The sequence below is a fragment of the Canis lupus genome, chromosome 37, assembly GCF_011100685.1.
Source record: "Canis lupus familiaris isolate Mischka breed German Shepherd chromosome 37, alternate assembly UU_Cfam_GSD_1.0, whole genome shotgun sequence".
NCBI classification, from domain to species: Eukaryota; Metazoa; Chordata; class Mammalia; order Carnivora; family Canidae; genus Canis; species Canis lupus.
In genome coordinates, this window is record NC_049258.1 from 24,466,852 (window position 1) to 24,492,663 (window position 25,812).

Genomic DNA, 25,812 nt, shown 5'->3' on the forward strand with positions numbered 1-25,812 from the left:
TCCATGGGTAAGTCTAACTTCTGTGAGCCTCACGTGTAAAATGGGACCATAACACCCACCAAGCAGGATTGTTATGAGACCAGAAGTGATATTAGGTTCCCGGAGAGTGACTTTCACACAGGAGGGGGTCATCGATAAAGGCGGTTGTTAACGGTGGTTGTGCCAACGCTAACAATAACGCATTCCCGTGGGGTGGGACGAATTTGGCAGCGTCAAGCAGGCACAGTACACAGGACAGGAGGTCACTGTTCACTGATCTATGACAAGGGGGACCGGGGCCAGCCCAAGACTCAGCAGGCAGGCTGTGGAGGCGAAGACGGGGGACAGCTCACCAAAGTTTGGCTCATTGGGGCACCCCTTGAGCTTGACTCCTCTGGGGCCGGTCTCTATCAGGAAATGTCTCACCAGCTCATGGGTCATGTCCCCTGGGATGAAGAGAAAGACATGAGGCTTGAGCACTTCTCCTGGCGCCCTCCCACCCCTGCCAACAGCGCTTTACCCCTTCCCCGTGTGGGGCTCTGTGATGGGAGCAACGGCCAGAACCCCAGAATGCAGAGACCACTACTCGAGCAAACACAACCACAGAGTCCCGACAATCCTGCTTCCTCGTGCTCTGGCCCCAACCACCACCAGGCCCAGGACTCATTCGCCTGAAGAGTCTGACTCAGCAGGGACCAGCTCCCCTGCCGGTCACCGGGTCCTTGAGCACCTCGGACTCCGAGGAGGCTGGACAGACCACCTGGTCCTGCACCCTGCTCGAGGAGAGGGTGCTACCTTTCTTATTCTGCTGCATGATGGTCGGAGGCGGAGAAGACACCTTCATGGCCAGCCCGTAGGCCCCTCGGAAGGAGTGGCTGTCGCGGATGATGAAGGCCCCTGGCTCCTGGTCCTTGAGGAGTGCGATGGCTGGGATGGGAAAGGGATGAGGAGAGAGGAAGAGAGAAGACACTGATGGCCATGGCCTTACTTAAGACTCATCAGGCCTATGGAATCTCGTGCTTGAGTTTGAATGTAAGGGTCCTCCGACACTACAGTAGGCAAGCGTCTTCTGTAAATAGCCAGGTAGTAAATACTTCAGGCCTCGCAGGCCATGCAGCCTCTACTGAATGTTCTGGGCTCTGCTACGGCAGCACAAAAGCAGCCACACATGACACGTAAGCGAATGGACACGGCGCACGGCACGAAAACGGTAGCTACAAAAACGGGCAGTGGTGCAGATTCGACCCCACGGCCAGCACCTGTCTTCCATCCACACAGACCTTCTTTGAGAGCCTGAGGTGGGCCTTGTCTCAAGCCCCACCATGCTGACTTTGTTTTTTTCTGTAAAATGTGCAAAAATCTCCCACCTCACGTAGCTAGAGAGCTAAGATTTGCTATCACCTCGGCTGGCCTTTTTCTCCGCTGTTTTACTCCGCTTGGAAAATCCAGACTGTGCTGCTGTTAAGGACCCTACCTAGGTCTGCAAACCCTGCTTCTGCGCCCCCACACTTCACCATGGGGAGGTGCCTCTCACTGCCTGACCTCGAGCCCAGCCCCTCCCCGTGACCACCACGTACTGCAAGAAGGAGGGAGTCTGCCTGTGCTCCTTGCCCGAGGCCGACGTGGTGGGCGGCAGCCAGCCGTGACCTCTGATGGGCCCCGGGACCCTCGGTGCCACCCAGGACTCACTCACCCTGCTCTCTGGAGATCTCAGGCTTGTACCAATACTTGGAAGTGTCCTGGACAAACTTCACTTTGGCCCGCGTCTCGGGGCTGTTGTCTGAGAGAGATGCAGAGAGAGAAACAGTGTGATGGGTTGAAATGCATCCCCCACCCCCCAACAAAAAGGTACGTCGAAGCCCTAAGCCCAGGGGCCTATGAGCATGTCCTTATTCGGAAATAGGGTCTCTGCAGATATAATTAAGGTACGATGAGCTCATGCTGGATTAGAGTGGGCTCCAATCCAAGATGACGGACGTCCTTATCAGAAGAGGGGAAGAGACAGAGAGACACACAGGAGAGCCATGACGACGGAGGCAGAGACGGAGGGACACATCTACAGGCCAAGGGATCCCATTCTGGGGGGATCCCTTGCTGGATTGCCAGCAAACCACAAGAAGCTAAGAAGAAGGCCTTGAATAGAGTCTCCCTCGAGCTTCCAGAAGGAACCAACCCTGCCAGAACCTTGACTTTGGACTTCTAGCCTCCAACCCGTGAAGGATTAAATTCTGTTGTCTTAAGCCACCAAGTGTGTGGTACTTTTTACGGCAGTCACAGAAACTAGCACAGAAAGGCAGGGTCTTCAGGCACGATCAGAGGACTGCTGGCGGGGACCCTGAGTGGCCTGCCCACCCTTCCCATCTCCTGCCAGCTGCCGTGCATCACAGAGCTGCTCTCCTGTCGAAGAGCCTGGCACAGCATTCTCGTGGAGCTGAGGAAAGCCCTTCCTGCACCCCATCTTGCTCCTTTCTCCAGAAGATTTGGACTAAACCCTTCCTGCAGCTTCTCTCCCACAGGCTAAGGCACCACACCTTCCGGGCCTCTTTCTCCACAAGATGAATTTCCCATTTCCCAACTTTGTCAGAACAACCTCAAAGTTGAGGGAAGAAAGATACATGTCCATCGCTTCTCCCCAAGCACCCGCCCTCCGTGTCCTCATTGGAGAGTCTGTGGTTTGCGTCACAAAAAAAAAAAAAAAAAAAGAATAAAAGAAAAAAAAATCAGCCCTGCCCTGGAACAGAGGAGGAGGTGGCCTAGAGACTATCTACTAAGGGGTCACATACCCCACTTTCCTGGCAAATGACCCTCACCCAGACCCTCTGCTGACCAGCGATGCTTCCTACACATTCTGGAAGATGCTCAGGGAGCATCCAGTCCAATCACTTAACTTTACAAATGAGGGAAGGTAGGCTCAGAGAGGGAGAGGGACCTGCCCAAATCACACAGGTGGTCCTCAGAAAGGCTCCTCTAAGACCTTCCCAGGTAAGAAAACACAGCCGCCAATTCCATGCCAGCTACACCTTGTCTTCCGTGTCTGGGTATTAGGAGTGTGGCCCTCGCTCTCCAAGCTCTTCCTTCATCTCCTGGCACCAAAGAAACAAAATGGGGGTGGAGGACAGAGGGAGAAAGGAAGATCCCAATTCCACATGTTCCTTTCCCCTCCTTTCTTCAGAGAAGCTGGGACCGAGGGAGTCTGTGCTCACGATGCTGTGAAGGTGGCGGCGCAGACCTGAGACCCGAGTTAGAGTGTGCGCCCAGCAACTTCCACATGTCAGTAACGCTGCGCTCGGCCCCTGGGATGGGCCACTGGGGGGACGGCACGGGGACAGGCCAGCTCCCTTTCCTGGCAGCTGTGCTTGGAGGGGGGCCTCTGGGCTGGGCAGCTGGGCCGCAAGCGCCGCAAGCTGCCTCTCGCCCGGCTCCGGAGCCCCGGCCCCTCTGCCGCTGGGGCCTAATGAGCTGTCAGCGGCGGCTGCAGCCCCATGTGCCTTCCTGTGTTGACTCCAGTGCTATTTTAAGCAGGGAAGATGGTGGGAAACAGGAAATGTCCCAACTACTAGAAGTTTTCCATCCTCCAAGAAGAGGGGCTGGGAACCAGATGTCTCTGGTGGGCAGCAGGAAGCAGGGGCGCACGGGGTCGCTGTAGGTGCCCCTGGCCAGCCGGCTCAGGGCAGGACCCCAGAGCATCACACGGAGAAATCTAGGCAGGGGGAGGCCCACCCTAGGCTGCCCGAAACATTCTGACCCTTCCTCGAATGCCCCAGAGCTCCAGAGCCACTCGGCAACAGTCACGTTCCAGGTCTGGCTGAGAGGCTGCAAATCAGCTGAGGCCTTGACCTTTGTGTTTAGAGAAGGAGCCCTCTGCACGGAGGGGGGACGTGCCCCGTTATGGGGGTTGAGTGAAGAATTCAGTGTGTGAACGTGCACGGGCTTCAGGGAAGGAACGAGACTCCAGTGAACATGCCCCCCACTCTGCACACACCCCCGGCCTCGGCCCATGGCATGTCGGGCTGCTGGATCTGTTATCAGAGATGCGTGCATGTGGTGGGATCAAGAGGTGGGACAGAGGGCTGTGGGCAGCCGACAGGTCTGGAGTCCAGGTTTCGAAGGCAGATTTTCAAGGTGATGCTAAATCGCAAGTATGGAAACATGACAAGGTAACTCCCATAACGCTTGACGAGCACAAATTTTAGGGTATAAGGGCCTAGATGGGAAGCCATTTGTTAAGTATGTGACCCTGGACAGATGACTGAGTCTCTCTAAGCCTCGGTTTGCTCCTGCATAATATGGGGGTAATGAGAGGGCGCCTGGGTGGCTCAGCCCGTTAAGCATCTGTCTTCGGCTCAGGTCATGACCTCAGGGTCCTGGGATAGAGCCCCACATCGGGCTCCCCGCTCAGCTGGGAGCTTGCTCCCCCGCTCTCCCCCCGTCCCTCTGCCTGCTGCTCCCCTCTGCTCATGAACACTCAGGTGCATGCTCTCTCCCTCTCCCATAAATAATTTTTAAAAATCCTTAAAAAGGTCAACTAAAACAAGATAAAATGGGGGTGATAATGCCTACTGTGCCAGGCAGCCTGTGTGTGGCTCAGAGCCTGGCACACAGCACGTGCTCAACAAGCGGCATAAGCTATGCCGGTGGTGGTGATCGTGGCTAACAGCAGTGTCACCGCCGTATTTTCCTCCTCCCCCTCCCCGTGGTCCTCATGGCGCCCCCTGCCCCATCACCGCCCCCGCCCCAGCACACTTCCTCTGAGGACACCTCCAGCTCCCGCTACACAGACAAGGAAGCGGAGGAGGCCGGGAGGTCAGCGATCTGCCCAAGGTTCTCCGGCAAAGAGGTGTGGGACCCGGGCGGGGACAGAGCCGAGGGTGGCGCAGGGGGCCGGGAGGCGGGGCTCACCCGGCAGGGAGTACTTGGAGAAGTCGGGCAGAGTGTGGGAGAAGGACACCGTGCTGCCCCCGCTGGGACTGGACATGCCGCTGGCCACGGGCGAGGAGGACACCTTCCCGTTGACGGTGGCGTAGTTGGGGAGGCTGCCCGCTCGGTCCCCCACCGACATCCTCCGCTTCTCGGGCAGCGCCGGCGTCGGGCTCCCTTGCCGGAAGGCCGCCGAGTCCGGCGACGGGGAGGTGGCGGGGCTGCTCAGGCCCGGGTAGTAGGCAGGGGACACGGGGAAGGAGGGCGTGGACGGAGCCTGGTAGCCGGAGGCACTGCTCTGCCGGGACAGCGCGGGTCTCGGGTCCTCGGGGGTGGAATAGCCGCCGTAGGCCGCGTGCCGCTCCAGGCCGGGGCTGCCGGGAAGCCCGGGGCCCTGCGCTCCCAGGTGGCGGCCCAGGCTCGGGCTCCCCGGGCTGCCCAGCGCGCTGCCGTGCACACCGGATGCCAGGCCGCCCGGGTGGGCGCCGGGGTGCCGGGCCAGGCTGGGGCTTCCCGGGGTGGTGGCCGCGCTGCTCTGCGGGCTGGACACCGTGCTCCCGTGGAAAGCAGTTCCCGCCGGGCCCATGGCCTGGCGGTGGCTCAAGCTGGGACTCCCGGGGGCAGCCACGCTGGGGTTGAAGGCCCGGCGGCCAAAGCCAGGACTCGGGGGGGTGTTGGTGCCCACTGTCCTGTGGCGGGCCTGAGGGCTCCCAGGCACCGGGTGGACGCCGGCCACGGTGAACTGGGGCCGCGCCTGACTTTCTGGGGAGCTGAACTGCTGCAGTGAGTAGTCGGGGCTGCCGTAGCTGCTGCCCACGGTCGGGAGAGGAGAAGAGCTCTGGTAGCTTCTCTGAGCCGAAGGGCTAGGCTGGCCCAGGCTGCCGGAGCGGAAGCCCGAATCCAGCAAAGGCTGGGTGGGTGTCCGGGGGCCCTGGTCGCTGCTTTCCCCGGATGGGAAACTCCCCACTGAAGTGCTGGAAAGAGAGGAGGCAGGTTGAGATGTCAGGATGAAGGACAGAGTCTGGGGGGGCGGGTACTCAGCCCTCCCGCCCACCACTAGTACCAACAGGAAGAGCTCCCCTGGCAGGTGCTGGGAGGCCATGACGTTTGCACACCACCCTGTGGAACCCGCCGAGGAAGAGACAGAGGCTCAGAGAGGCAAAGCATGAGCTCACGACCACACAGGAAAAAGCCAGGATCCCAACCCAACTGCATCTGATTTCAAAGCCCCGGTTTCCCCCTCCTTGTCGACTCCGAAACCACAAGTCCAAGCAAGGGGATCTCCCCTATGGAAACTGAAGGTGGCTGTCCTTGTGTCACCTCCAGCATCACAGAAACTGGACACCAGGGAGGGGTCAAACCACCTGGCTCCTGTTCCTACTGGGAGTATCCCCGCCTTGATTCACTTTTCCCAGAATGTTATTATCATCTTTGAACACCAAAGAGTGCTGGAACTGGGCTTTCATTCCTGGATAGCTCCAAAAGGCAAAGACAACAAATCTCATAGAAGGAGATTTCAGTTAATTGTAGGGTCTGCTTTCCAGCCGTTGGATCTGGCCACTAATTTAACAAGCTGCCTTGCATAGTAATGAGACTCCCGTCATTAGGAGGGTTTAAGCAGAAGCGGACCCACTTCTTGACCTGAATGTCGTGGGGTGGGGGGATTTCCTCCATTGGGAGGTTAGATTAGATGAGCTCGGAGGTCGTTCCCAATTCTAAGACTCAGATAAAAATTCAGTTCAGAGGGGACCGTCTCTGGGGGAATAGCCACAACCGCAGACTCTTCTCTGAAGTTACGGGGAAGTCTGTACAGCCGTGCAACGCAACAGCCCGTCAGCTGGAAAACCTAGATTCTGGAAACCCATGAAATTCTTCTCATGTGGCAAACGAGGTGGGGCTGGGTTAGATAATCCTGATTCCTTCCAGCCACAGACTCCTATCCGTGGATGACATGGTAGGAGAGACACAGGTGGACAGGGACCCCGCATAAGCTGTGGCTATAGGGAGGTAGCAGGTAGGCTCTGCACCAGGAGCCCCTGGGCAGGGGGCAGGGGGCAGGGGGCAGGGGGCAGGGGGCAGCGGGGGGGGGAGGGTGTGCAGTCCTTACACAAGACAATGGGCCAAAGCCTGGAGCTACAGACTGGAAGGAGTGTCGAGGCCCGGTTGGACAGGCTCAAGTGCCGGGGCGACGTGAGGTGGGGGGCCAGGCGAGAGCCAAGGGCAGGAAGCAGGTCACGGGCCAGGCCAAGAAAAAGTCTACCTCGAATCCCAGAAGGAGCTAGAGTGGAATGCCATTCCGGGTATGGAATAACACGGGCTCTGAGGAGTGGGAGGACGTGTCAGGCTGAGCAGGGCGGGGTAGGGGACACTGACATGCAGTTCTGGAAGATTAATCCCATCGGAGAAACACTAGCTTCCTGAGCCCTGAAAAAAGCCAACTCTACAGCGGGAGGAATTTGAGTGAGAAACAGTGAAAACTTCCTAAGGTCAGGGCTCCCCGAACGTGAGCAGCGGTGGCTGGCCAGGTTAGGAAAATCCCCTCGCCGTTAAAGGAAGATTACACCTTCGGCCCAGAAGCAGACTTCCTGAGAAATGGAGCCGTCTGCCCTGTCAAGGGGCTGGAGAGGGGGCTGCATGCATGCTTGAGGTTCTAGAATGCTTAGAACGCAGAAGAACACAGCCTCTGCCCCCGCACCGTGCTGCCCCCCACCCCCGACCTGGGAGGGGCACACAGCCAACTCCACCACCGGGCCTGGCCTGTGACAATACGGGGAGGTGGCTGGACTGTTTCTGGGCCCCAAGCAAGGCCAGACCAGGAAAGGGGGTGGATATGCAAAGGGATGCCCGCAGTCTTCCTTCTGGGAGGAGAGCTCTGGTCGGGGCAGGCTAGCCAAGTCCGTCCCCCGTGCCTGGCACCCTTTGCCTTGCCTGGGCTGATCTCAAGCTCCCTCTCCTGTGTCACGTCACATTCTCTGTCACAAAGCCTACGGCCCAGTCCCCCGCTGCATCCCCTCTTCAGAGCCCTCCCCTGCCTGGTTCCAGGCTCTCCCCTCCATCTGACCCACTCAGAACGCCAGTCGCCCATCCACCACCAGGTCCACAGCCCACCCAGGCTGTGCTGCCCTTCTAGAATGCCCATTCCCTCCTCCTCCATCTTTCGACAACTGCTCTTCCTTCTGGCCTCACCACAAGTACCTCCGGCCCCCCTCTCTGCGTCCCTAGCCAGAAACAATGGCCCCCTGGGACGGAGAGGGCACCGAAACACAGGTCCAGGGGAGAGGAGAGACGCGGGCTCTGAAACCAGACGCCTTGGGTCTGAATCCTGTTTCTGCTGCTGTCTAGCTGCAGGGCCTTGAGCAAGCCACTTGGCCTCCCTGTGCCTCAGTTTCCTCTTCTGAAAAGCGGGATCCTAAGAGTACTTACCTCTCAGGATTAACTAAAATCACCATATGCAGCATTTAGCGAAGTGCCTGGCTCACCAGAAGCACTCACCACACAGCGATCGCAGTTGGTAGATTTTGAATGTGGGGGAAGGCCTGGTCCACCACGGTGGCCCCAATTTCTTCCAGCACAGTTCTGGACGGAAGGACCGAATCCAGCCTGGGAATTCTAGCTCCCCCACCCTCACACTCCCCAGGGGCTCTGGCACCCGGATACTCTCTCAATGCGCCCCAGTGGGCTGGCTGCCAAGGTACAGCGGTCTGGATGTGATTTCAGCCCGGCCGTGCTCTAGGCAGATCCAGGCCTGGATCGTCCCCCCCACTTACCTGTCGGCGCTGAGGATGGGGCTGCTGGTGGAGAGGGGACTGGGGGAGACAAAGGAGCCTCCCAGGGTCCCGTTCCTCAGGGGCGTGTCGTGGCCGTAGGCCTGGGCAGCTGGAGCACTAAAGCTCTTGGGTTCAGGGTCCTGAGCTCGGGGCCCCGCCACGGCCGTCCGCACCACCGACTCCACATAGCTCCGGGGCTCTGGAAGGGGGCAGAAGAGAGACTGAGATCTATGGGGGTGCAGCCTAGACCCCTCCCAACCTGTCAGGGAATTCCCCAGCCTGTGAGGACGATTCCAGAAAGACAGCCAAGCATGCAAAGGGCACTTCTGGTGCTTCAGCCTGCCCACGCCTACCGCTCTTCCCAGTTGTCTTGGAGAAGCTGTGAGAGCCCCCATGGAACCTTTAACCGGGGCCTTGCTTGCAGAAGCTTCCCAGAAACAGACCCCAGCTTTGCCTCCGAACAGAGCCATCCGACACTCCTCCCTCCTGTCACAGCTAGGACACCCGTCTATAGCTGGCAGCCCCTTGAGCTCCTTCTTCCCTCCTAGGTCCCACTGGCATGGCTGGAGTCTGCTCTACAGCGGGCCCAGGGCTCTGGCCCAGCCTTGCCCACGTTCAGGACGGTGCCAGGGTTCAAGGGGCTCCACCCACGCCCAGAATCCAGAAACAGGCTTGCTGGCCTAGCAACGGGCCTGTGCCGGCCAGTCACGCCCAGCCTCTTCCACGCCAAGACCCTCCCACCCACCTTGCCTGACACACTTAGCATTCCTCCCGAGATGACATCATTATCCCTGCCTGGTGTTTAGAAGAGCTTAAGAATCAGGGCAGGTGGGGGAACAAGTGCCAGGAAGGCCATTCTACAGGTGAGGATGCTGAGGCCTGGGGAGTGCACGACCAGGAGGAGATCTGACGCCCAGCCAGCGTTCGTCTGACCCTCCTCCCAGACCTCTGAGGCCAGGCCTGACCCGCACTCGGTGCTACACAGGGAGAAGAAGCAGGCCACTCTTGGCTTCTCCAGGGCCGTGATCGGGAACAGATGACATTCCTACCACCTCCAAACCTGGCACTGACCTGTCTCCCCCAAGTGGGACGTGATCAGAGCACAGCTCACATGCTGACCACAATCAGGGCATCTGCTGAAACCAGCCTCAGAGTGAAGAAGCGGAGAGTACGTGGTGCCCTGGGCAGGTCAGGCCCCTGGAGCTTTTGCTGGCCAGGACTGTGTGACAGTGCCTGGGGGTGGGGCAGGGTGTCTGCCAAGGGACGAGCATGAGGGGGTCTCGTCCGGGTACCGGGCACAGGGTGAGGGAGAACCAGCCGCCTCAGTGCCCGAAGCCGGAGTCCACATAGGCAGAGGGTCAGCCTCACAAAAGGTCTCCTCAAAAGCCCCCTCACCCAGCTGGGGGCCACCCACCCACCTCCCAGAAGCCTCAGGCCGCTTTCACTGCAAAGGCACCGAATCTGTGCCCACTGTGTTCGAGGGCCTGCTGGAGCCAGGAAATGCTATGGGGATCCTCTGGCCCAGGACAGGTGTGCATTTTGTGAAAGACTCGATAGTGAATGTTCCACGCCGCTTAGTCGATGGTCTCTGTGGCAGCTGGTCGCTTCTGCTTTTGTGCCACACAAGCGGTCACACAGAATTCGTAAACAAAATACCGTGGCTGTGTTGCAATAAAATGTTCTCTACAAAAACAGGCAGCGGGCCAGACTGGGCCATACTTTGCTGCCTCCCCGTGATCTCACCTGTCTCCTCAGCCCAGAGAGGTAGAGGGATTTGCCCCAGAACACACAGCCAATCAACGGCCAGAGATACCAGCGTCACGGTCTCCTGACTCTCAAGGCTGGCTCCTGGTGGCCTAGGGAAGGGCCACAGCCTCGCGGCGACGCTGAGAGCTGGCTGCTACCCAGCACTCCAGCATGTCAGCCAGAACCATTAGTAATGATAAAAATAGCAAACAATTATATGAGGAAAGTAGGAGAACGTAAGTAATCGGAGAATGCAAGTACCTTGCCCCCTCACACAGGACCAAGGGGCAGAGCTGGCCTAGGAATGCAGGCAGTCTGGCCCAGAGCCCGCCCTCTCGCCCACGGCGCACACACCAGCCAGCGAAAACTCAGGGCGCCTGTAGTTTCACGTGTCTTCAGTCTCGGGGGGATAGCTGTGTCCTTGCTATGCAACCAGGAGCCCACAGAAACGGCGATGGAGACGCAAAGCCAGTCAACACCCCCCCCCCATTCTGAGTCACTGTCCGAAAACTCCTTCCGTACCCTTCTAGGATCTCGGTTTCACCTGGGTGCCTGCAACACTCGGCAGCCCCTCTCCCACCGAGAGACAACAAGGGGATCCACCTGCTTCTTGGCCACCCCAGGCTCTTTGCGGATCCACATTCACAGCGCCCCACACACCCCCGGGAAGCAGTGAGGCCCCTGATATGCATCTATCCTACCAGCTTGTCGGTGCACGACCTTCACCCTCCAACCCACCCACACAGACACGCGTAAGAACTGGGACCTTAGAGATGCACATTCATGTTTCTCATTCCCTGGAATCCTTGCTGAGCCCAGAATTTCCAGCTGAAACCCCTGTGGATGATCCCCGACGTCTGTGCTCTTGTACCCGTCGATGCCCTCCTGGTCCACTGTCCAGCCTGCTCCTCATCCCTGGAGGCCAGCACTGACTGTGTCACCCAGACCCTCTGGTTCTAGGGCTCTGGAAGGCTTTGGCATCGGCCAGTGTGGGGGACCGCCAGGAGATGGGAGTGAGGAGAGGAGGTCAAGGTGCCAGTGGCTGCCTCCTTCTACCCAAGCCCACAGCTGCGGTCACAGGTCCTCTCTTCCAGCTCTCTGCTCTTCCTTCAGGTCTGATCTCTCATCCCGCTAGGGATCACCGGAGGGGCGCTTCACCACCCATCACTGGTTTACTCAGACCTTTTAAACAGTCCATGAAACTCTTCTCCGTTGCCCCACAGAATGAGCCGTCTGTTTCCTACCAGGACCCAGGTCCCTTTACTGAGTAAGCAACTCACATTACCCCACCACACCCCCTAACAAAATGTACATGTACCCCTTCTACCAGCAGCAAAAGGGAGATAAAGCAGGCCTCACCACCCTGTCACCTAGTCAGGACACAGCCGAGCCTGGGACCTGTGGATGCTGACTCCCATCTGGCCTGCCTGCCATTAGGTAAGACTGTGTCCCCACTCACTGCCCCTGGCCTGAATGGGACAGCCTGAGCTCCAGGCCAGACACCTGCACATAGTTTGCACAGGGTGACGATGGGACAGCCTATGAGAAATTCTGGGATGTCAGAAAGCCTGGGGTGGTTACAGGATGGTTACGCTTGCAAGGCATCAGTTTCCTCGGCCCCTTCCCCACTCCCATCAGATCCTGAGACACAGGAAGCCAAAGGAAGACTCTGTGAACTCGGGGGACAGGACTCCTTCCCCAGGGAGAAGCAGTAGCTGCCACATGGTAGGAAACAGTCCTTGGACTTAGAGGCCAACCAAACTCATGCTTTGCTCCTGGCCTAGCAGGATTTCAGTGACCCAGTCCACCTGGCCCTTCCCTCACCTGCCCACCGCCCTTCCCCAGTCCTGTGAGAGGCATGACCACCCTCATCTTTGGTTGGCTAGACTGCGGCCATCTGTCGCCCCTTCCTAGCCTGCCTGGCCCACCCGGGGGTGGAGATGAGCTAAGCCCTCTGTCTCCATCTCTGTTCCTCCTGAACCCGGAGCAGGAGAGACCTTTGGGAAGTTACTTCATTTGAGTCCATCTCCAGAACTGTTCAAAACCAACCTCTAAGGCCCAAAACTCAGTTTTCCCAAGTTTTCTGACTCAGTTGCCATATTGAAAACACCTCCTTTTTCTGTCTATTCTTCAGCTTTTTCTCTTTTCCCAGCCACAGGACAACATATGACTCCTGGGATCCCCCATTTCTTTCAACTCCTGGAGGGGTGACCTGGGAAAGGCTGCTCAAACTTTCTGGGACTCAGTTTCCTCATCTGTAAAAGGGGAATGAGAATACTCACCTGCCCGGCCGAGATCAAGTGAGAAAGATGGGGCAGTTCCCTCTAATCCCTTCCTGCTCTTTTCCACAGCAGCGTTTACAAGCAGCCCCACGGGTGTCAGCCTATGCCCCGGCCACACCTGCTCCTGTCTCCCTCCACCCTTCTCTCTGACCCTCTCCTGCTCCTTTCCTCCTCCCGTCCAGTCCTGGAGCAGCTGCACCCAAAGGAGTTGCGAAGAGCAGGAGAGGTGGGGCCGGGGAGGGTGCTTCATGTAGAACATTCCAGAGCTCAAACCTATTCTCAGTGGCTGTTGGCGGCTGAGAGCAGCTGGCAGCACAAGAGTGACTTGGCCCCACCAGGCCCAGGGCACTATCGGCTCTTCAACAACACCCTGAATTGCCTGTCCTGCCCCCAGGAAAGGCTCTTTGCTTGGAGAGAAGGGGCCTGCCCACCCCAAGCAAAATGAAGACATGTGCGTGGGGAGAGGCAGGAAGTAGAGAAACGCCCGAGTTCCCATCCAGGAGCTCCGAAGTTGGAATTTCAAGCCTCTGAGGTTGGGCCATACACAGGCGTTCTGAACTCCTGTGACATCCTCTTCCAACCCCCGCTCAGCGCTTCTTCACAATGCTCGATCGTCTGTTGGCGCCTCTGCCCTCACCAGGTATCTCACCTTATACCCTCAGTGGGTAGACCCTCGGTGCCTAGCGCAGGAGCCGGCATACAATGGGTGCTCAATAAATCTGCATTGCACAGCACTGCCCCCCCCGCCAAGAATCCCAGATGCCACAGGACACCCACCACCACGGATCTCAGAGCAGGAACAATTCCCCAGAGGGGCCATTTCTAGTCCAGAGTCTTCCTTTAGGCCAAATCTGTCCCGCCTCGCCACCCGGACAAACAGAAGCTAACCCGCATGTTCCCCGTCCGCACTCCTCTGCGAAGGGACCTTCTACAATTCTTTCCCTGTTTCACCACTGGGAGAATAGTCTTGACGTTGACCTCACGCCTTAACTGCTGCAGGCCTCCTTGCTCGCCTGCCTTCATGGAGAAGAGAGCCCCGTCCCCAGCCCCACGGTTGACAGGTCGTGCCCGGTGCGGGGCAGCCTCCGCGGCTCTGGCGTTGGCTCTCAGCCATGCCCCCGGCTGACTGCTCAGACCCAGACCAGCCATTTAACCACCCTAAACGTCATCTCCCCATTGGTAGAATGGGGTTCCTACCGCCTTCCTCTCGGTGATTGTTAAACAAGATGTGGTGACCATGGCCCCACGTGGCCCACTCCTGCCTGTCGAACCTTATCTGGACCACACTCCCCCACTTGCTCCAACCACTAGCTCCCTCTTGCTCTGAGCCTCACTGATTTTGCGGTTCCTAGAAAAAAAAACCATGCAGTTCCTTCTGACCCCTGGGCCTTTGTACATGCTTTCCCTCCACGCGGAATGCTTTTCTCATCTCCTGGTTTCACCAAGTTCACGTCACTCACCCTCACGTCTTACCTCTTCAGCCAAGGTCAGGTTCTTGGCTATAATGTTTCATAAACTACACCCTTCCCCTTAGAGCACTACCTCAATACGTAATTCCAAGTAATTTAATTCCGGGTCCTGTTCATGCATATGCTCCGTGACATTAGGAATCGTAGTGCTGCCTATCATCCTATTCCCGGAGCCCGGCACGGTGCGTGGTATACATGGTAGGCACACGAGATGCTGAATGAATCAGCAAAGGAGGGAATGAATGCATGTGTGACCAGGGCAGAGTCCCTTCAAGTCAGCTCTGCCCCTAGCTGGATACTTCTGCCTCTGACCATCTTTCCTCACAGGCATCTTTTCCTGCATTTCCCACCAAAGTGTCAGCAGGGAAATCAGCCAGGGCTTCAGAGGGGCAGCAGACAATGCGCTTCGGTCTGACCCGGGAGGTGGTACATGAGTTAGGAAAAACGGAGCTGGCTGCCCACGGCCCTGCTCCCCGTCCCTCTCCCGCCGCACTCCCCAGGCCACGACAGCAATTCCGACCCCCACGCTGGAATCCCCAGGCACAGGGCCTGGAGGCGGGAGGAGGGCTTTGAAATAGCCCGAGGACGAGCAGACGGGAGACCTGGAAGTCCAGTCTGGGCCTTCTGCCTCCTAACTGTGGTCCTGGGCAGGCTCCCCCGACCATCACCCCCACAGCTCAGGCCTCAGTGCCCCCACATCCGTGAAAATGATGGGTGCAGCAGAGCTGATCCACGAGAACCTTCCCCTCCAAACTCTGTGGCTCCAAGACACACGAAGAGGGCCAGAGGCCTTGAGGCCTGGAAGGCTGAGAGTCATTCGTGAGGCAAAACGGGCAGGTCTCAGCTCAGCTCTGTTGATACTCGCTTCCCTGAAGTGTCACCCCAAAGTGTGGGAAACACGACATCCGGGGCCTGTCAGCCTGTGGGATAATCTCCCCTCAGACCGTCCCACTGGAGAGTGTTTGGGGGTGGGCTCCGGGCACCAGCGTTTCTGGACTCCTGTCCCACGGTCACTGCCCTGTCAGGAGCCAGCAGCCAGCAGCCGGCAGCCAGCCTGGGGGAAAGTCCTCTCCCAGGGTAGGAGGCTTGTGGGGAGGGGCAGCCAGGAGCCCGCTGGGGCTCATCCCACCCTGGGATCTGTTGCTGCGACCCCCAGCATCCTGGCGCGGCTGCCCAACCCTGGCTGGCTCCAAGTGAGCAAAGCCTCCGGGAAGCTGCAGCCACCTTACCTGGGTGATCCCCAGCCCATGCCCTCTCTGGGGGTGGAAAACCAAGGTGGTGAGTGGGAAACGGGCTTAAGAAACACAGACAGGGGGGCATCTGGTGGCTCAGTCGGTTGAGCATCCGACTCTTGGTTTCAGCTCAGGTCATGAACTCACAGGTTGTGGGATAAAGCCCTGCATTGGGCCCCATGCTCAGCAGGGAGTCTGCTTGAGATTTTCTCCCTCTGTCCCTCCCCTACTCCCCCCCCCCCCTCAAATAAATAAACAAATAAATCTAAAAAGAAAAAGAGAAAGCAGATAAAGCCTTTAAAGAAACCAGGCCGCATAGAACCAGGGCCCAGGTGGGAAGTCAGAACATCTAATGTGTCAGAGCTGGAAGGGGCCTCAGTGCCCCCCTCATCCAAGGCCCCCCGATGCCCAGTCACACACAGACAACCGAGGCCGGCACCCCCTTCATTTCACCTGATGCTCTGAGACATCATTTGAATTCTGTCCCTAATAGGTTAAAGGCCTCCAACCAGATTATGTCCCCTCTCTATTTTCCTCTTCTGCTTACGTCCCCCTTCCTCACATCCTCCGCTCTGCTTCATGTACAAAGCAGAGTTCATCTAAATCGAGGGTTAAGCAGAGGCACGGACGTGGGGACTCCTTGAAACTGTCAGAACCATGTTCATGGGTGTCCTGATGTGGGAGTGGGTCCGTGGCCATTCTGCGATCCCCAGAGGCATCCAAGAGCCCAGAAAGACAGACTTCCTACCATCTGTGTTGATACGAAACCAAGCAAGGTGGCAGGAGGGAGGGATCATCACCAGGGTGGCTCCGCACTGGCGGTTGGAGCTGGCTACACCTGAACCCCTGCCCACCGCCCCCCCACCGTCAGAACTCAGGCAGCATCCAAGATGACAGCTCATCACCAGGGGGTGGGCTCCAGGCCTGGTCATCTGAGACCTGTCAGAAGAGAGAGCTGCCCCCGAGCCAGCCTGAGCAAGCTCCTCGTCCACAGCCATCCCCAGGCCCAGAGAGCAGGAAGCGGCCACGCAAGCAAAGCCACACTCACCTTTGGGAAGCTCTGTCACCACCTTCCCCTCATCCTCCTCTGAGGGAAGACAAGAGGAGAGGTAGGAGGAAGGAGAGGCAGGAAAGAGAGGCAGGCGAGGAGGAAGAGAGGAAAAGAGGAAAGGAGAGAGAGAGAGATCAATTAACAGGGGTCCTTTCCTGAAAAGCAATCTGCTGAGAAGAAGGAGGTGGGAAAGCAGGAGTGAGGCCAGAGCAGAAGAGCCCAGGGAGGAGGTAAGGTCCACCGGACACGACCCTGGGGGCTCAGGACACGCAGGTTAAGGTGGGCCTCGCTGTCAGGGACGAGGCCGTCCCCCTCACAGCCCCTGCACCCAGGGCCTGCATCTCAAGCAGCAATGTGCTGGCTGGTGAGAGGCAGCCCTGATCCCCTTCTGCTCCCCGGTGACTCGGTGTCCCTGGCCATGCAGGCACCCCTGAGTGGGAGGCTGTGCCGGCCGTGTGTCTGTGTGTCACACAAGCGTGTCATTGCCCTCCTACCTGGCTGGATCAGTCTTCTGGTGACTAAGGAGAAAAAGCAAAGTTGGCCTCAAGAGTCCCAGTCCAGCCCTAAAACCAGAGTCTAAGGGGACAACCTTCGGGGTGGTTCAAACTTGTTCAAAATGGCCACATAGGGCCTAGGGCCCTCCACTCTCCCCTTCCCCACAGGGAGGACAGAAGCTGGAGGATGTGATAAGGGAGTGGGAGGTGTGAACTGGGGTGGGGGGAGGGTGTGTGTACATCTGTGTGTGTGCATGTACACAAGTGCCTGAACGCTGGGGGATGGTGGAGCCAGCCTTCTGGCAGAGAGCTGACCAGCTCCAAGGAGACTGAGGCCAAGCCCCCAAATCCCCAAGTCAGAGGACCCTGGGAGTGGCACAGACCTCACATGTCAATGGGCATGAAGGCTGCAGAGGGATTTATCCCCCTCAACCTCTGCACAGAGAGCCCCGACACAGGCCTGACCTCACTGTGGGCACAAAGCCAGGCTGTCATCTTGTTTCCAGAAGGGTCCTGAGAAGCCATCACCTCTGGGCATTTTCTGATTCAATCCTGAGGCCCTGCCCAGGACCACAGGGGTCCTCCAACCCCTACTCCTCCCTCTGGCCTCCCCCTCCCACCTCCCTTCCAGCTAGAGTCACTCACCACCTGTAGGGTGCAACAGGATGTCCGCTGGGTTGTGGGGTTTCAGGCCTAGAGCAGACAGGGGTGTCTTGGCCAGACCCGGAGGGGAGCGCACTGTGCCAGGAAGCAGAAAGGAGACACAGGGGGTGAGCCTTGGGGTGAGGGGGGTATGGGGAGAGGAAAGGGGGCAGGAGCGGGGACACCCCTACGTGAGGACGTGTTGGTGAGGGGTGGGCAGCAGGCGCAGGGCAGAGGAGCCAGCCGCAGCCCCCAGGGGTTACTGCCTTGCTCCCACAGCCCTTTCCCATCTCCGTGCTTCTCCACAGCACAAAGGGCAGAGTGAAACAGGAAATGGCACTGCCCCTCAACGGGCCCTGGCCCTGGCCCTCAACCTCCAGCAAATAGCTTCTATGCGGGGGCCCTTAGTTGTGTCACTGTGGTCGCCCGGCATGGCCATGGCTGACAACATACACGCAGGTTTCTCTGACTCTCTGACTTCCTCCATACTCTATCCTCTCTTCCCTCACCCTCTCGCTCCCCCCGACACACACACACACACACACACACACACACACAGTCTTCCCACGCCCTGCACCTTGATGGACTCAGAGAACAAAAGGAGATGGGAAATCAAGATGGACCCTGTAAAGGACGGAGGGCGGAAGGGTCATGGGCACAGCCGTGCCAACCCTGAGACCCCGGGGCAGCCCTTGGCCAAAGGTCTCTGACCCCCAGCCACCCAAGCCACTTGTAAACCCCAGGAAGAGAGAATTTCTCAGTGTGGGACTCTGTACCCCCCAAATCTGGGCGTCCTGGGAGAGGGAGAAGCTCCACAACCCTTGGCCAAGAGCACCGACTCCCTGCGCAAACCCCAGGGCCCTTCCAGGCTGCCGGGCGGGGTGAGAAGTGTCACGTAACACACAAGGTCAGGGAGGGCCGTCAGGCTCTTTCCCGTCAGCCAAGGACGTGGCCAGACTCCGAGCTGAACTGCAGGGCGGTTGTTAGGCCCAGTCACGCGATTTCTCGGTGGCAGCTGCTGCGTCTCCTGACACACCTCTGAGAAGAAGCAAAGAACTGAGCTCTGTGTCCCCTGTCACAGCTAATCGGGAGCGTGCAGAGGCCACGGGCCCTGAGGACAGGCCGCCGCACAGGTCAGTCGGAGCCCCAGCCTGCCTGCCACCACCAATGGCCTCAACAGCCTGGCTGTAGCCCTCGGATGCCCAGCACCGCACAGCGGCTCCAGGACCCTCCCCGGGCCCTCCTCCTTTCCCTAAAAGACAGGGAGACCTACAGGAAACGAAAGGCTACAAGCTACAGTCCCTCGGTGCAAGCAACACACATAACTTATCTGTGCACACGTGGGTGTGTGCATAGGGCCACACAGGAGCAGTGAGCGGTGACGGGGGTCCGGGCGGGCGCAGACTCCACCCTCACACCGTCCTTAGATGCCCAGCGGACAAATACAGCAGAGGAGACAAATGTGCACAGAGGCACACATCCAGGTAAAGGGGATAGGTCTAGACTCACGTGTCTCCATCCCTCCCTCTCCTTACACACACACGTACACACACAGATTCGGTTTCTACCACCCTCCAGCTACTGAAAATGGTGCCTTGCAATAGGCCCTTATGGAGCACTTATTAATGTTTGTCAAGGGAATGAATTTGAATGTACTTAGTCAGGGAGGAATGAGCCCAGCCTAGAGGCCACTGTCCACGGAATGACCGCGAAGCATGTGTTGGCCCAGTTGGCACAGGAGAGACACAGGTGGACCAGTGCGACCAGGTGAAGAGGACCAGAGGCGGTGGGAGGGCTCTCCTGCTTCCACCCCAAGCACCTCCAGCTCCCTGGTGGCTCATGCTCCGGTCCCCAAGCAACTGGCTCTCCTGCTGAGGCAGACGAGTGGGTGGCCCTGAAGCCAGGCAAGGCTTTTGCTTCCCGAGAGAGGAATTCCTCGAATTTCTCCGCCTCTGTCCTCTCTCCCAAGCCTGTGCATTGACGAAACCTCTGACTTCTTCTCCGGGAGGCTGGGGCAGCAGGGCTGGCCAGGGCAGGCCGAGAAGAATGGGAACAGACACAGATGGCAAAACCTCACCCTCGCTCGGCCCAGATGGCTTCCATCCCAAACAGGGTGATGGCCAAGATCCTGGCTGACTGGACCAACGGCAAATCAGAGCCAGGCGTGAAGGGGGAGGGTGAAGACCACCCTCAGGAGGGACAGCAACTGATTCCACGGAGTCACAAGAGGCCACAGAGATGCCTCTTCAGTGGACCACCCCGGCTTGCACTGGTCCAATATGGTAGCGAGGAGGCTCATGGGGCTACGGCGCCGGCTGTGGAGCCGACCAGAACCGAGACACGCTCTCGGTGTAAAACGTACACCGGATTTCAAACACTTGCTATGAAACAAGAAGGCAACGTGTCTCCTTAGGTTGATTCCACGTTGAAATTATGATATTCTAGATCTTGGGGATTAAGTCAAACCTATTAATTAAAAGTAATTTCACTGGACTCTTTTTACAGTTTTTTTAAAAAAAAAGATGGTAAGGCATGTCCTTAATATTTTTATCTTGATCTACCTATTGAAATCAATAATATTTTAGACATTTGGGGTTAAGTAGAAAATATTAAATCTACTTCTCTAGTTTCCTATTACGTATTTCAGCGCAGCCACTAGAAAACGTTACATCACAAACATGGCTTGTGCTCTATTTCCTTTGGACCATGCTGCTCTGGGGAGGAGAGCCACGGCTCCCACTCACAACCCCAGCCTCCTGCAGGCCCCAGAAGGCAGCCCACACAAGTTCTGCTGGCACAGGGGTGCCACATTCTTCCCTCCTCAGGACAGCCAGCCCCCAGGAGAACATTACCGCCAGTTCTGCTCTTCCGTGCTCACCCTCCTCCCCTCCCTCATCTCTTCCTCCTCTGCTGCCGGGAGGCCTGTCGCAGGGGCTCTGAGTCCTCAGTATCCTCCCATCACTGCTGTCCCACAGCTGCCCCCTACCAGCTCCCCCTGTCTCTTCTATGCTGTACTCATCCGGGTCTTCTCTATGGGTGGAAATGCCTCTGCCGTTTGGGGATTTGCCTCTCCAGTGAGTGCATCAGGGACTAAATGTTCCTGCCCGTAGGCCAAGAATGGATGAGATGGGGACTCTGACAAGACTGAGTGTTCTAGGCCTTTCTTTCCCTGATGGCAACTAAGTAGGTTGCCTGAAACAGAAGAGGTGCCTGGATGTAGACAGGATTGAGGGTCACGAGCAAAAAGGTCAAGAGGCATCTCAGAGATATGCCACCAAGTCACAAGAGTCACTTTCGGATGGAGGGGGTGTGTTTTGCACACAGGATGCCAACACTCTCAAAGCTTAGGAAAATTCTAGACTTTGGGAGGCCAGGGACCCCACAGAAGGTCAGCAGGATCCGAGCCTGTGGCTTCTGCCCCCTTACATGTGTGCACGGGGACAACGGAAGGAAGAGAAGCAGGGCAGGGATGGTGAAGTGCGATGAGCCATCCAGTGGGGGGGAAGAACAGATCATGCCCCCCCGCCACGCCCCACCAGTACCTGCCTGCAAACCTGGGGCGCTTACTCAGGCCGGGGCTGAGAGAGGGGCTTGAGGGGACCCAGGGAAGACAGGGTAGTGAGCAGCTCTTACCCCCGCTGGGCGGTGGGCTGGTCGGGGAGGTTCCCTCCATCTCCTCAAAGGCCTCCTTGTAGCTGTGCAGATGGGGCTGCAGGACAAGAACAGGGGAGTAGAGGGGGATGCCCGCTGCTGGCCGTGAACCTGAAGAGCAGCGGTTTCCCAGGTAACCAGCCCACCCATCCCTCCTCGGTAAACATAAAGGTCAAAGGGACATCCCAGCCATTCACAGCCCCACCCACTCCTTTGTCACTGACGGAATGAAAAAAGGCCCTTTGCAAAGCCGGGGTCCCCCACGGTCCCTGCGGGTGGAAATCAGGAATGCTTGCCTTGGAAATTTCCCCAACAGGGCCAAAGAGAAGGGTCTGGGGACAGGGGACTCGGATCCTGCCAGAAGGCAGGAGAGAAAAGATGTCCAAAAGCCATTTATACCCAGAATAACACACTAGCCTGGATTTTATCAGACATGGGCCACTCCGATCAGAATCTTCCAGGATGTACGTTTAAAATGCATATTTCTGGGCGCTGTCCTAGATCTAATATGCAGGAATCTCTGGAGGTGGACTTGGGAATCTATGTATTTGACAAACTCCCCAGTGGTTGGTATGCTCCTTGAAGTCTAAAATTCGCTGCCTCCAACTACTGAAATGTCTCAGAAATGCAAACCTTCTGGCATTGGAATCAGATCTCCCAAGAAAACCCTATACCTAGAAGGAATCCAAAACTGCTCTCGTCAGTCTGTATGATCGGGTTTGGAGGGTAGAGACGGTGGTCATACCCGGGACCCTTACCCCCCTACTACGCGGCGCTCTTTAGGAATCCAGGAGGGAACTCCAATCTCAGTGTTAATCTGAGAAGTGGGAGCATAAAAACTACTTAGGGACGGAAATGCCAGATTCCACACCCCAGAGAAGAGATACAGGGGGAGGACTGCGTTTGCTGAAGGGGCAGTGCCCCTCAGGTGACTATCTGGCTCCTGGATAGCTCAGATGGGCCCCACCCCTCTCTCTGGCCACAGGATGCTGCCCAGGGACTCACCTCTTTGGGCCGCCCTCCAGGATTGAGGGCGATGGTGAGAGCCAGCTCGGGGGACACGCACTGAACAGGAGAACGAACCCCCGGGCTACGGGGAGATCCGGGTTCTGGAGACTGGTTCTCGTACTGTCCATCGCTGGCTGCCCGCCTCCGCAGAGGGGCTGGGGGCTCTGCAGGCTGCTTCTCCCGAGCCTGCACCCCTGGGAGGAAGGCAAGACAGCGAGGGCAGTGAGCATATCAGGCGAGAGAGGATTGGTCAGGCCCCATTTCCCCAGAGAAGGCAGGGCATCGTAGCCAGGGGCCGCGCTGGAGGGGGCCCGTCCCCCCGCAGGACTCCCCACTGCCTCCCTCTGCCCAGCCCCCACCCCGGGCTTTCTCTGAAGGGTGGGGGATCTGCTTAGGTGGGGCTGCCCTTTCCTAGGAAGCTCTGCCCTGCACAGGGTTGAGGCCCAAAGCGCAAAGGGGGTGATACAAGAAACAGATGTCAGCTCCTTGCAAACCCTGGAGGCAGAGGGCCAGAGCTTCCAGGCAAATGAGGGAAGGTGGAAAGAGGAGAGACAGTCTCCAAGGTGACCGCATCAACCAACAAGCAACATCAGGCCCGGGGGAAGAACTTTGGAAAGAGCAAATAATGCATCATCTTGCGAGTGGTGCTCTCGAGAAGAAACAAAGAAATGACGAAGTCCTGTGAAGTCCTCGGCCCCAGCTGGCCCCTAGGATACTGCTGGCCTTCTCTGGGGTTCCCCAGCCCTCGTGCCGGCACCCCCGAACCTCTTGCCAACTCCCCTTGTGCCGGCCCCTCGTCTACCCACCCCTTGCTTCACCCCGAAGATGGCCCGGCTCCCACCCTGCCCCTCCCAGCAGAGCAGCAGGCAGAGGCCCCGAAGTCATGTTCTCCATCTGCTTTTCTGTATTCCCTTCCATCCCACAGGCCTCGGCATGTCGTTAGCCTCGCCCTCCCTCCTTCCCACTGGCTTCCCACAGCTGGGCTGAGGCACGGAACCCATTGCCTCATGGAGCTGGCTCCGGAATCCTAGAAAACTCACTCCCTGGGTCCCAGAGGCCAAGACCCAGCCTGAGGACAGGCTTCCTGTCTTCCCGAGCCTGTGCGAGGACACTTTCAGCTCTGCCCAACCCGCACCCTGGAGGGGGGGCAGGTGAAGCCAGGGGAAGGGGGCTGGGACAGGGCCAAGGGCACGTGCGCGCCTGGCCGCCCCGGCCTCAGGCCGACGCGTCTGGGAACACCGCCCCGTGGCACACTGCACACAGATACACATGCACACGCGCACACTCCTGGCCCCTGGGCGTGCACCACGGGAGCCAAGCAGAAATCACCCTCATTCAGCCCGAGTCATCTGCCCTCCACGGTGGGGTCTGCGTGGCCCCGGCGCCCCGGCCCCCCAGCTCCAGCCTGGTGCGGCCACTAAGGCTGCCGGGAGAGCACACGCTGGGAAGCCTTCCTACTTGTCACGAACAAGAGGCTGCCGAAGCCAAACTAGGGGCGGACACACAGTCACTCTGAGACACACACTCATATTGTCGTGTAACTGGGGGCCCGGTCCAGACAGCAGTAGGACTGGCGTGGCAGTTACAAGGCAGAGGTTTGAGCCTCCACTTCGGGGTCTCTATCACTCAGAGGCAGCCCACTCTCTATCTCAACCAGGAAAAAAGAGCCCCAGATGGGGACAGTAAACCAGACCCACCAACGGCTTTACTTAAAGGCAAATAAACCCTCCCCTGAATGTGCCCCTTATTTTCCAAAGAGAGAAATGGGGGTCACATAGTCCTAATAAGGGTCTGTTATGACCATCAGCCCGGATTAAAGATGCAGGCAGGCTCTCACCGGGCTGAGCAGCACCTGGGACCCCGGGCTGCGGCCACCCCAGGCTCCCAGCCCTCAGAGAGCAGCCCGCTGTGCCTGCCCCGGGGCCCCCTGCCTTCACCCTGCACTGAGCCCCCTCCTCCCAGGCCTCCTGGGCCGCCCGCTCCAGAGCTGCCGCTCCTCTCATTCCTGGCAAAAACATCAGAAAGAAACAGACATAGCCATTGATTTTCTAATAATAATTGTGACAAAGGAGGCCCATTTGGGAAAGGCTCTTGGGGTTTGGAACTAAGTTCGGCCCCAAGGTTAAAAGAAATGCATTAGGGCTGGTTTCAGTTCCGGCTCACCCAGCCCGGCAGCCTGTTTCTGGCAGATCTCTGCGCCTTTGCAAGGGGTGGCCAGCTTCCCTGCACGGGGATCTGATGTCCACCCTTGGAAAGTGGGTCTGTGTTAATCCGAGGCCCTCAATCTCCCAGGGGGACAGAGAAAATCCTCCCCGGTGTGTCCAGAAGCATCCTTCACGTTCAGGTGCTGCAGATGGTTGCAGCCGCCCAGAGAAGGGTCCAGAGTGCCAGAGTGGGGGGCTTCCCAGCTGTGGAGGATGCGAGATCCTGGCACTGACATCTGAGGATGATCACAGCTCCTCAAGTCCTGAGGCAGGGGGATGGATAGGACTATCTCCAAAGAGCTAGCCTCCGCAGAAGGGGGAAGACCCCACATTCCACTCCCACGGAGATGGCCTCTCCCCTACAGTGAGCCCCAAGGCACCAGTGGCCAGTCAGAGCCTCTCACATTCTTTGAACACAGTATCTCACTGTTGTCCCCTTTGGCAGGCCCAGATATGCCCCAGAGAGCTGGAGAGCCATGTCCCCTCGCTCTTGTCCTTCTCCATGGGAGGGGAGACAGGGCATGGCCAGGGGGAGGGAAGAGAGCCCCATTGTTCCCTGGCCAAGCTGGGACAGCTGGACACAAGCTAACAGCCAGTGTCAGAGAGAGAACACCCCTCCCTCATGTCCCAGAGACTGACCGACCATAACAACAGGCTTACTCCCTGCCACCCTCCTCCCCAACGCCACCCTCAACCCCAGGACTTTCTCAGTCTCTTGGCCCTGTCCCCCGTCTCTGCCCGGGGCCTCTGCGTCCACGTGTTCCACTCCCTACAGGAGCACACGCACAGCACACGCACACATGGACACACACACACACACACACACACACACAGCCTTCACCCGGAGTGGCGGTGGGTCAGAGTTGCCCTCAGAGCCTCTACCCCAGCAGGAGACACCGGGGCTGGAGGAAGCTGGTGAAGAAAGGTGGAAAGAACCGCCCAAGGGGCTCTGAGATGTCTTCGTCCTAGCGCCAGAGCAAGAGGAGTGCGATGCCCTCATGGCGAGGACGTGGCCTTTAGGATCAAAACAGTCAGCAGCACTCGGTGTCCTCTGGAGGCTGCTTTGGGCCATTCCACCACCTGGATGATGACAGTCACCTCAGCCCAGGGCCTCCACCCCACCCACCAGACCTCAAAGAACAGGGTGCCAAGACAGCCCCATTCCTGGGGGTCCTCACTCCGGGTGGCACAGCTGGCTCTAAGCCCCCCACCCCACCCCCCGAGGTGGACTGGACCTGAGGCAATGAATCCCCTTCATCTAACACACACACACACACACACACACACACACACACACACTGCACTTCTGGGGGCCGCAGCCCTAACACACATCCATACACCCATTTCAGCAGAACACAGGGGCCCACCAC

General features: G+C 58.2%; 1 protein-coding gene across 13 annotated transcripts in view; it reads right to left on the reverse strand.

Moving 5' to 3' along the window:
* TNS1 (tensin 1) overlaps nucleotides 1-25,812 on the reverse strand; it is a 196,872-nt gene that overhangs the window by 11,974 nt on the left and 159,086 nt on the right. For 8 of the 13 annotated variants that reach the window (XM_038585701.1, XM_038585696.1, XM_038585699.1 and 5 more), the window contains 10 exons: nucleotides 22,236-22,432; nucleotides 21,213-21,288; nucleotides 17,583-17,675; nucleotides 16,938-16,961; nucleotides 16,441-16,479; nucleotides 8,664-8,862; nucleotides 4,879-5,870; nucleotides 1,673-1,759; nucleotides 775-906; nucleotides 333-425 (listed from right to left, as the gene is read on the reverse strand). In XM_038585701.1, coding sequence (XP_038441629.1) covers nucleotides 333-425; nucleotides 775-906; nucleotides 1,673-1,759; nucleotides 4,879-5,870; nucleotides 8,664-8,862; nucleotides 16,441-16,479; nucleotides 16,938-16,961; nucleotides 17,583-17,675; nucleotides 21,213-21,288; nucleotides 22,236-22,432 — 1,932 coding nt within the window. The remainder of the gene's footprint in view (nucleotides 1-332; nucleotides 426-774; nucleotides 907-1,672; nucleotides 1,760-4,878; nucleotides 5,871-8,663; nucleotides 8,863-16,440; nucleotides 16,480-16,937; nucleotides 16,962-17,582; nucleotides 17,676-21,212; nucleotides 21,289-22,235; nucleotides 22,433-25,812) is intronic. The other 5 variants (XM_038585697.1, XM_038585702.1, XM_038585698.1 and 2 more) reach the window with 3 other exon arrangements.